The following is an 11258-nucleotide window of genomic DNA, read 5'->3' as shown; positions in this document are numbered from 1 at the left end:
AAACTGAAGGCAGATAAACAGGGGCAGTTTCCTACCTTTCAGGGGAAATGGAGAAGATGTGACATTAAGGGCAAGCAAGCAGCTACAAACACCTACCTCAGCCAAAACTAAAAAGACCACTTGTCAAAGAGTGAGAATGATTGTAATTAAGGCTATTATTAGCATGATATGTAGCTAGACTCCTATTTGACTTAGATCTCTTAAAAAGTCCAGTTAGCAGTTTGTTACATTTAATAGGTAGTTAGAATTTGAATAGGTGTCATATCAAGTAGAATTGGAGTTCCCCTCGGGCTAGAGGAGGAAGCTCAGTCTTGTAAATAATTCTATATATAGCAGGAACAACAATGTACTCAGGAGGAGGAAATTCTCAAAGAAAGAGAGAACTTTGTGGTATTGTATGTGACGGTAGGTTTTTAGCATAATGTAAGGAGTTGATTTCACTACTCAGGTTTCAACAAGGGTCTTTTAATGTTTGATTTTCTTCATGGTCTCTTTCCTATACTTACTTGTAGTAGTACAGATACATGTTACTTAGAACTCGTTTGAAGATGCTCTGATTTCCTTAATGTATTTGTGGACTGTGTTCTTACACTATATCTCTGTGCTACTTCTATGTGAAAGCCCTCTATGCCCTGACTTCCATGTGAATTTAATATCATTGTTGTACTGAAACACAGCTTGACTCCATGGCCCAATGAATATTTTCTAATTGTGTTTCCACCACTCACATTTTACCTTTGTCTCACAAGAGTTAGCCATCTTGATCATAATCGAAAACCTTTGATCCTTTGAGAGAGCCCTCTCAGGTTGGGGAGATTAAACCTCAGCCAAAAGTAGGTTTGAAACAGTTACTTGAAGTCTTCCTGGTCTACAGCCTTCCAGGGTCTGATTTTGAGATAACATTTTGGTGCGTCTGCCGGGAGCCTGAAGTCTATTCATTCCCGAAATTAAGAAGCTGAACTTCTGAAGGTAGTAGGAGCTCAAACATCATTTTGAGGCTGCAAAACTACCTTGGCGACTCCACAAATTGAATAAAAAATTGAAAGGTGACTCCACTACTAGAAGATCAATAGCTTGATGAAGTTTCAAGATGAGTTCCACTGCAAGAATGAATGCCAGGGATGCTCCTATGAATCGGTCTCATATCCCTGGTTTTCCAAATCCTATTCCAAAGGTTGATTGGTTAGAGGATCTTCCAATATTCAAAGATGAAAAGAAAGACAATGCTACTCTTCATTTGGTTAGGTTTCATATGCATGTACGCAATCTTAAGGTTCAGTTCCCTGAAGATTGTCTCATTAGGGTGTTTATGACCACTTTAGAAGGAAAAGCATGGTCTTGGTATAAAAGTTTGGAAAATGGTTCAATATATTCTCTTGCTAATTTTCATGATGAATTCTATGAGATGTATAAAGAATGTCATCCTTCCTTATTGTTGCTCAAAGATTGTTGTAGACATTCTTTAAGTCTTATTCAGTACTTGGAGGATTTTTATGATGATGATGAATTTATGGATGAAGAAATTTTAGAGACTCTTCATAACAATGCATTTCAACACCAAGAAGAAAGTATAACATCTCATGAAACGCAACATGAAGATCAGCAGGGGTTTACTTATGAAAACCATGTTTCATCCGTTGATATGAATGAGAAGATGCAGCAAACTTGCCAGTCTTTTGATCATAAAGAATATATTGATTGCAAACACCAAGAAGAAATATTGGAAGAAATTTTTTATAATCCTCAGGCAGAGGAAAAGGTTGTTCATTTTTGTGATTCCTTGCAGCAGCTTACATCAAAGAATGATCATAATAGTGAGGAAAATTATATTGTTTGTAGGCATCATTCAGAAAAGTAGTTGGATAACATATGAAAGGAATCTTGTGTGGTTGAGAATTAGTTATCTGAAGATGTATAGTGTTATGGTGATCATCAAATTAACCATGTCTTCTTTGACCCTATAAGTGAATACATGGCAAAGCTTTGCACACCAATATTATATTTTCATTTGCATTATGAAGATCAGGTACATTATAAGTTGAATTGGTCATCTCACTATCATGGTTATTTTAAGGTCGAATGCAGTCAAGAGACTCAAATATCAGATAAGACAAATGATTGGCTACATTGGAAATTTTACATTGATTGAGTTGAAAGAAGTTTTAAATTGATAGGGTAGGTAGGTAGGACAATGCAAATAAGCTCAAGGTTGACTGAGCATTTTTCAGTAGATGTAGATTTCTTTCTCCCACAGTGATCATCAAGCTTTAAGCCCGAGGTGAAGGCCCAAGAAGCTTGAAGGGGATGCTTGAAAAGCAAATCTATGCTTGTTATAAAGAAGACAAAGCACTCGACCTGCATGTTCTTAGTGTACCACAGGGGCACACTATCCCAAGTGGAGCCACCTGTTATCACTCAAGAAAAAATAGTTTAAATTCTGAACATCAATTTTTTAAATTTGTCAAAGGGTTGGTGTCAGTTTTGGGCCTAGTCTTTTCATCTTGTTTTAGAGTCTTGTTAAGAGTCTTGTTAGTATGTCAAATGGGGTCAATTCTCTGTTTTAGTCCATCACTAGTCTCACACTGAACCTAAGCTCCATATGTAAATCCTATTTCAAAGTTCATAGCACAGAAACCTCGGTCGAGGTGATTTCGTAGCGCAAAAGACCGATTTTGCACTAACTGTGCTACGAAATCGAGAATTCATGCTGATCCATAGCAAATCTCATCCCAGCTGTCATATTTTCTACAAGAAGTTTACGGGGATAGCATGTGAAAGGTCTTACATGTCGGTCTTGACGCGTGTTCTGTAGCCTTCAAATTTGATTCTTGCATGTACTATTCAAATCGGGATTTCCATCCAAAACCAAATCTGAAAATTCTCTATTAAGACCGAAACTTCTAATTCTGGTTTCGATTTGTGATCAATCTGGCAGTATGACTTCTGGGAAGAATGGGCTCTTGCCACCTTCCTTTGTTTCTAATTTGAAAAATGTCTTGAAGAACAGAAAGATAGAAAAACCCCCAGAAGAAGATAATTCCAAATCTAAAGGAAGTAAATGCGGTAAAGGTGCTTCAGCTTGAAACAGCTGCAGGTGCTGCTATAAGTTTCTGATCGTGCAATTGGTGTCAATTTTCCAAGATCACGCTTTCTTCCAGTAAAGGCAACTTCAGATTTACTACTTGTGTAGTCTATTTTGTATAAATTAATCATGGTTGTTGATTCCAATGTTAAAGATGTTCAGCATGCATTACTTAAAATGCTAGAAGGAACAGTTGTACATGTTCCAGAAAAGGGAGCTCGCAAACATCCTTGTGGTGATCATATTCAGATCGATACAAAGGATATTCCCTTGATATGTGGCAGGGCTTTCGTGGATCTAGAGAAAACGATTTCTGAGAGACGGCAAGATTCTTCTATTGGCTTTGGAGTGCCTGTATGAGCTAATATGAGGGTTGGTGGCCTGACAAATGTTGCGGTGACATCATCCTTGCTAGAGTCGGTTGAGAATAGTGATCTTATTGCATATGGCTTAATACCAGAGTTCACTGGACGATTTCTTGTGCTTGTTAGTCTCTCAGCGTTGACTGAAGACCAACTTGTTCAGGTGCTCATTGAGCCTAAAAATGCACTAGGAAAGCAATACAAGAAAATGTTTGAGATGAACAATGTAAAGTTACATTTCACTGAGGATGCCCTTAGGCAGATTGCACAGGAGGCAATGGTCAAGAGTACTGGAGCCCGTGGTTTGTGTTCTATCCTCGAGATCATTTTGTCAGATGCCATGTTTGAGACTCCGGATGAAAAAACAGGGCTGGATTTATTTGCCTATGTTAGCAGAACTGTCGATAGAAATGCTTGCTTGTGCTCGTATTGGTGTTGTTCATTCGATTGTATTTGCTGGATTTTCAGTAGAGTCCCTTTCTCAACGAATTGTAGACCGCAAACCTAAAGCACTACTAACTTGTAATGCTGTCCACCAGGGTGCTAAAGTTATTAATCTGAAAGAAATAGTAGACTCTGCATAGGTGGAATCATCTAAAAATGGAGTTTCTGTAGGTGTCCGTTTGACATATGCAAATGAGTTTGCATTAAATAAAGAAAACACACCATGGAAGAAAAGAAGAGATATCTGGTGGCAGGATACAATTCCAAAATACATGAACGAATGTGAAGTTGAATGGCTTGATGCAGAATATCCACTATTCCTTTTATATACAAGAGGTAGTACAGGGAAACCAAAAAACTGCATCAGGCTTGCGTGCCTTAGCTCGTCTTGTGAACTTGACAATTCTAGATCCGAAAATGTGCTCAGGGATTCATGGTGGATTGGTGCATCCAAAAGGGCTTACAAACTTGAAGGAGCTGCAAATTTCTCGAAGTCTTGTTGCTTTGACATACCTCAACATAAAGTCATGTTGTAGATAATGCATTAGACTGTGGTTTGGTGAATACACAGCAGTTTTGTAGCGTGCTACGAAACTGCTGAAAATAATGCCCAACGCACATCAGTTTCTTAGCGCGCCACGAAACTGCTGTAGTACATAATTAAAACTCAGTCAACCAGTTTGAGGGACCGAGGAGAAATTTTTGAGAAATGAATCTTTTCAAAGGATCATATAACAGGTGCCAACATTCAACAAAGGAAGAAACAGGTGGCAGAAGCTTATATTCGAACCCTAAATTTTTTTGTTATAAAGTGACCAGAATTACTATGGTTCAAGATATGTTAGACAACTTGGAGAGGGTCTTGTCTTCACACAGGGAAAGCGTTGACAACACATCAAGGACGTGGCATTCTGATATATTTTTGCATAATCAAAGAAGAATGGCATGGCTCATTGGTTTCGAATATCATTGAGGAAAACTGAAGGCAGATAAACAGGGGCAGTTTCCTACCTTTCAGGGGCAATGGAGAAGATGTGACATTAAGGGCAAGCAGGCAGCTACAAACACCTACCTCAGCCAAAACTAAAAAGACCACTTGTCAAAGAGTGAGAATGATTGTAATTAAGGCTATTATTAGCATGATATGGAGTTAGACTCCTATTTGACTTAGATCTCTTAAAAAGTCCAGTTAGCAGTTTGTTACATTTAATAGGTAGTTAGAATTTGAATAGGTGTCATATCAAGTAGAATTGGAGTTCCCCTCGGGCTGGAGGAGGAACCTCATTCTTGTAAAGAATTCTATATATAGCAGGAACAACAATGTACTCAGGAGGAGGAAATTCTCAAAGAAAGAGAGAACTTTGTGTTATTTTATGTGACGGTATGTTTTCAAGATAATATAAGGCGTTGATTTCACTACTCAGGTTTCAACAAGGGTTTTTTAATGTTTGATTTTCTTCATGGTCTCTTTCCTATACTTACTTGCAGTAGTACAGATACATGTTACTTAGAACTCGTTTGAAGATGCTCTAATTTCCTTCATGTATTTGTGGATTGTGTTCCTACACTATATTTCTGTTCTACTTCTATGTGAAAGCCCTCTATGCCCTGACTTCCATGTGAATTTAATCTCATTATTGTACTGAAACACACCTTGACTCCATGGCCCAATGAATAGTTTCTAATTGTGTTTCCACCACTCACATTTTACCTTTGTTTCACAAGAGTTAGCCATCTTGATCATAATCGAAAACCTTTAATCCTTTGAGAGAGCCCTCTCAGGTTGGGGAGGCTAAACCTCAGCCAAAAGTAGGTTTGAAACAATTACTTGAAGTCTTCCTAGTCTGCAGCCTTCCAGGGCCTGATTTTGAGATAACACCATACATGAAAATCTAGCTCTCACTAACTTAATTGTTAGATATAAAATCATTGTTTGTTAAATATTTTTCAATATAATACAACATATGCAAAATGAATTTATTTTTCGAGATAGATATAAATGCACCATCAATATTACTAATTGAGACATTTTTATCTCTTGCAAGTGGTTCGATCAACTTCTCCCCATAAAATTTGAACTAGTATTTAATAAGAACTAAAGCCCACACAATCTAATTAATCTACACCTCATAAATATCTATTAAATTAATTACATATACATATATAAATTCATATAAAAATTAAACTTACACCAATTTTAATAGATTGAAAATACCATACTTAATATAAACTACACAAAATTTTTAATTAAAAAATTAAAAAAAAAACTTTATATAATATTATAAACCTTTCTATATTATTTAGACCATTAATAATGAAAAATATAAATATACATTAAAAAAATAATTAAAAATTAAAATAAACTTAAAATACACATAAATTCTACATATCTAAAATTTTTGATTTTATCTTTATACATTTGATAGATGTATATATTAAAATGTAAATTTGTTAAAATGATAAGTACTTAAATATAAATTGAGAGCTTCAAAAATTGGAAATTAAAATATAAATATAATTTTTTATTTAAATTTTTTAAAATAATAAAGAGTTTAGAGTTAGAGAGATAAAAAATTAAAAAATAAAGAAAATCTTTAGAGTTAAAAATATATTTTTTTTTATATTTTTAGTTAAATTTATTAATAAGTAATTGAAAAAATATTAAATAGATTTTTAATAATAAATTCATTTTTTTGATACTATTAAATATAATAATACTAATAAATTTTAATGTAATTTTTTTAAATTTAATTTAACAAAAAAAAATTCGAATGTTAATTTACATTAAATTTTACCAAGATAATTTAATAACTTAAAATAATGATATTTTGTAACCTTTCGAATGTTAATTTACATTAAATTTTACCAAAATAATTTAATAACTTAAAATAATGATATTTTGTAACCTTAAAATGTGAATTTTGTGATTTATGATTAATACAAAAGAAATTCCAATAAAATTACTTATCAGATTTTATGTGGACGTTTGAACCACTTATCGTTGTACTTATGCATCATAAAATGAACCATCTTAACATTAACAAATGAAATATTTGAAAACAATCTTAACCCGTCCAACGAAATACTTTGAGGCCGGACAGGTTCCCGGACAGGTTCCCCACTGAGTCTGGGAGTGTCTGCAGACTCCTGCACCGGCTCAAGTCAAGACTTTGGAGGCCCGACAGGTTCCCCACTGAGTCTGGGAGTGTCTGCAGACTGGAGCACGAGCTTAACTCAAGACTTTGGAGGCCCGACAGGTTCCCCACTGAGTCTGGGAGTGTCCGCAGCCTGGAGCACCTGCTTAACTCAAGACTTTGGAGGCCCGACAGGTTCCCCACTGAGTCTGGGAGTGTCTGCAGACTGTCGCACCCGTTCAAGTGAAGACTTTGGAGGCCCGACAGGTTCCCCACTGAGTCTGGGAGTGTCCGCAGCCTGGAGCACGAGCTTAACTCAAGACTTTGGAGGCCCGACAGGTTCCCCACTGAGTCTGGGAGTGTCTGCAGACTGGAGCACAAGCTCAAGTGAAGACTTTGGAGACCCGACAGGTTCCCCACTGAGTCTGGGAGTGTCTGCAGACTCCTGCACCACCTCAAGTCAAGACTTTGGAGGCCCGACAGGTTCCCCACTGAGTCTGGGAGTGCCTGCAGACTGGAGCACCAGTGTAAGTGAAGACTTTGGAGGCCCGACAGGTTCCCCACTGAGTCTGGGAGTGTCTGCAGACTGTCGCACCCGCTCAAGTGAAGACTTTGGAGGCCCGACAGGTTCCCCACTGAGTCTGGGAGTGTCTGCAGACTGTCGCACCCGCTCAAGTGAAGACTTTGGAGGCCCGACAGGTTCCCAACTGAGTCTGGGAGTGTCTGCAGACTCGAGCAGTAGGTCAAGTGAAGACTTTGGAGGCCCGACAGGTTCCCCACTGAGTCTGGGAGTGTCTGCAGACTGGAGCACAAGCTCAAGTGAAGACTTTGGAGGCCCGACAGGTTCCCAATCGACTCTGGTAGCGTCTGCAGCCGGCTGTACTGCAAGTGAAGACTTTCAAGATGCTTCAGTTTTCCAATGGACTTTGGAACCTTTGAAAGGGGAGCATGAATATGCAACTCCCTCAATTGCAGAGGTGCCTGCAATGTTCACATGCATTATTAAAGTGAGTTTGAGCCTCTACAGCATTTTCGCATTGTGTCATACGATAACAACACGCTAGTACAACAATTCATACACTATTAAAAAAGGTAACTAGATCTGTTAAGAAAACAAATGACTACCTGAAATTCATATTGCCAGAGTGTTTCCAGTCGATACCCCTCTATATGTAACACACTTAAATTATTTAATGGAATCGAGGGAGCTAAAGAGGACTTCCGACACTCCTCCCAGTGCAGATATACAAGCGGCGGTAACTGTTCACTGCTGAATGTTCGTTCAACAGAGTCACTTTCAGTACCACGCAGCTGCAACATGGTTCGGTTGGACCTGCTAACTCCACGCACCTGAAATGTTCACCCCCAGCTGTTAGTTTTAAGATTTAAAAATTGACAGACAATTTTGATAACACGAAGTCCGTCGAAAGCTTCAGAATACTTACAAATGATGGACGAGCCATATTATCAGGAAAATTCTCTGTGAAGTGCCAAAGACGACGGGGATGTTCTAGACCTTCAGCTATATCTCTGCCTAGGTCTCGAAGGTGGTCGTGCATTCTGAGACAGTTTTCACCGTCCACCTCCACGAGGCATCTGTTTTCCAGCTTCCAAAGACCCAGCAACCCTTCCCAGTTGGATCCATCCCATACTCTTATAGCGGTATCCCTGTCTTTCCCTATAAAGAAACAGGCGATATCTAAAAATATTTGCTTTTCCTCTTTATCTAGAGCATCATAGCTAATTCTAAGTGTGCTCAGTATATCTTCCGGAAGTAATTTGGAGGTTTTGCGCAATTGCGCATTCCAAAGCTTCAAATCGTCTTTTCCACGAAGAAGCGCCCCAAGCACTTTAAGCGAGAGGGGCAAACCATTGCAGACATTCAAAAACTCCTGAACTACTTTTTCAAATCCTACAACAGGACTGGGTTGACCGAAGGCATGCCAGCAAAAGAGCTCTTGCGAGTGCTCTCCATTGAGACCTTTCATTGTGTAAATGGATGACTCTCCAATACCTGCGCTTATAAGTACATCCTTATTGCGAGATGTAATTAAAATTAAGCTACCTATATCAATAGTATCTATAACCGGTGCACATAATGCATCCAGTTGATCAATATGATCAATATCATCTAAAATGATGAGAGACCGTTCAGAAACTGTTTTGAGCCTCTCTATGCCTTCAGCAACGCTATTTATTTGTGCATCCGATTGAATCAGATCCTTAAGAAGACCACTCTGCACGGAAGGCAAAGATTTGGATCTGACATCAAATAAGAAGCAAGATCGATCGTAATTTGATCTCTTTTGATTGAAGAATTGTTTTGAGAGGGTAGATTTCCCGACCTCGCCAAGACCTACAATTCCCAAAACTGTAACCTCCTCGTTTTGCCGCTGCAGTGACAATGTCCAATCCACATCTTTAATTTTTTCATCAAGGCCAGTAGGATATTTGGCGACGTTTAGAGGTGGTTTCCGAACCTTTTTCACAACTTGTTGGACGACCTCCTGGACGAGCTGTCACTCTTCCCTGAACAATATTCAAATCACAGTTAATCGACTAACGAGAAACATCTACATAAATAATCTGTGATATACTTATGAAGCCAGCAAAGTACAAAACTCAAATAATAGGGAGAGTTGGAGGGTCTTACTTGTCCTTCAGCTCAAAACCGACTATATCCGCCACAGCTAAAAGAGCATTCCTCCATTTTTCTATGGTCTTGTCGTCGTGCCGTGGTTCCTCAGAATCAGATGCTCTCTTCCTTCCAAGCGCGGCCAAATCTCTAGCATAAACTCGATCTCCGCCGCGCGTATACCGAAGATCTGCGGGCTCGACTTTGTAGAAGACCGGAATTATTGTGGACCCCGACTCCAACATCTGTACGAGTTCATCGAGACACCACCTAGATTGAGCATATTTTGGAGTGAATATCGCTACATGAAGAGAGGCTGTTCGAATAGCCCCTTCGATTTGGGGATTCAACTTCTCTCCTCTTTGCAGTTCATTCTGGTCCAGAAAAACTGATAATCCGAGATCTTTAAGGCGATGGTAGATATGGGCAGCGAGTCCTTTCTTGACGTCAGGACCGCGGTGATTTAGAAACACTTGATACACATAGCTGTTGGTATTGCCCTGGGAGGTGGATGCGGAGGATGTTCCGTCACGGGCGGGGTTAAAGTTAACGTTTGCCATTGGATACAGAATAACAGAGAAGTAAGATCGAAGATATTTTGCAGAGATCGAGAAAGTGCGGTGAGACTCAATATTTGCGTCAGAAAGATTCTGGAGGGCAAGCAACTTACCAGCTGCGCCTTTGCTATTCTTGTGTGTGTATCAACACCCCAATGTTTGGGCACAGGATTGAAAACAAAACAGGTCTGGAATGTGGTTGATTACTGAGCTTCTCATTTCCTTGAGCAAACCAAGTGGCGATATATATTGAAGTTATATCTTAATCTGAACGGTGGAATTTGGAAGCATGAAGTTTCGGGCCAATTTTCCTTTCAATTTCGTCACAGCAACCATCAAGTTTCCTGGCAATTTCCCCTTCGTCGTGTCACAGCGTTATTGACCATTGCCATCTATCAGTTCCTGTACGCATAAAGCGTTTGGAAGGCCTGCGTTCATTTCCTTGCTTTACCAAAGATAAGATTCCTTCAGTTGGGACCCCATAGTTTATGCAAACAAGCTTGCATCCACCAACCCATGATATGATTCGTTGCATTTGATATACACCGTGTTGAATTTGATTTAATATTTCGTCCTGTCACAGCAAGCATCAATTTTCCTTTCAATTTCGTGACAGCAAGCATCAAGTTTCCTGGCAATTTCCCCTTCGTCGTGTCACAGCATTATTGACCATTGCCATCGATCAGTTCCTGTACGCATAAAGCCTTTGCAAATTTGCTTTACCCAATCGTTTACGCAAACCAGCTTGCATCCACCGATATAGGCTCCATGATATGATTCTTTGTGATGAGACGTTAAGTCTCCGACCAAAACAGGTGGCATCCACCGACATAAAAAGCAAGCGAGTGGGAGACTGGGAGTGGACGTCCATGTGATTCCTTCAGTTGGACCGGGACCCAATCGATTATGCAAACCAGCTTGCATCCAGCAACCCATGATATGATTCTTTGTGATGAGACGTTAAGCCTCCGACTAAAACAGGTGGCGTCCACCGACATAAAAAGTAAGTGCGTGGTAATTTCGTGGTGTAGCCATTCCGCATTT

General features: G+C 39.1%; 1 protein-coding gene and 1 pseudogene across 2 annotated transcripts; both read right to left on the bottom strand.

Moving 5' to 3' along the window:
* Positions 1-6879: 6879 nt before the first annotated feature.
* LOC149214605 (uncharacterized) lies at positions 6880-8342 on the bottom strand. The gene is made up of 2 exons (XM_089389444.1): positions 8148-8342; positions 6880-8012 (listed from the first exon to the last, which is right to left on the bottom strand). The coding sequence occupies exons 1-2, from the start codon at positions 8340-8342 to the stop codon at positions 6954-6956; spliced, it is 1254 nt and encodes a 417-aa protein (XP_089245570.1). The 3' UTR covers positions 6880-6953.
* A 65-nt stretch (positions 8343-8407) lies between these two features.
* Positions 8408-10773, bottom strand: LOC149214604 (disease resistance protein RUN1-like; annotated as a pseudogene). Its single transcript, XR_016250924.1, has 2 exons — positions 9676-10773; positions 8408-9551 (listed from the first exon to the last, which is right to left on the bottom strand). The product of XR_016250924.1 is annotated as a disease resistance protein RUN1-like (transcript).
* Between the last annotated feature and the right edge of the window lie 485 nt (positions 10774-11258).

This window comes from Pinus tabuliformis, chromosome 1_1, assembly GCF_031772625.1.
Source record: "Pinus tabuliformis cultivar Carrire ecotype Pingquan chromosome 1_1, CPIR1, whole genome shotgun sequence".
Lineage (NCBI taxonomy): Eukaryota > Viridiplantae > Streptophyta > Pinopsida > Pinales > Pinaceae > Pinus > Pinus tabuliformis.
This window is presented reverse-complemented; position numbering and strand designations above follow the sequence as displayed.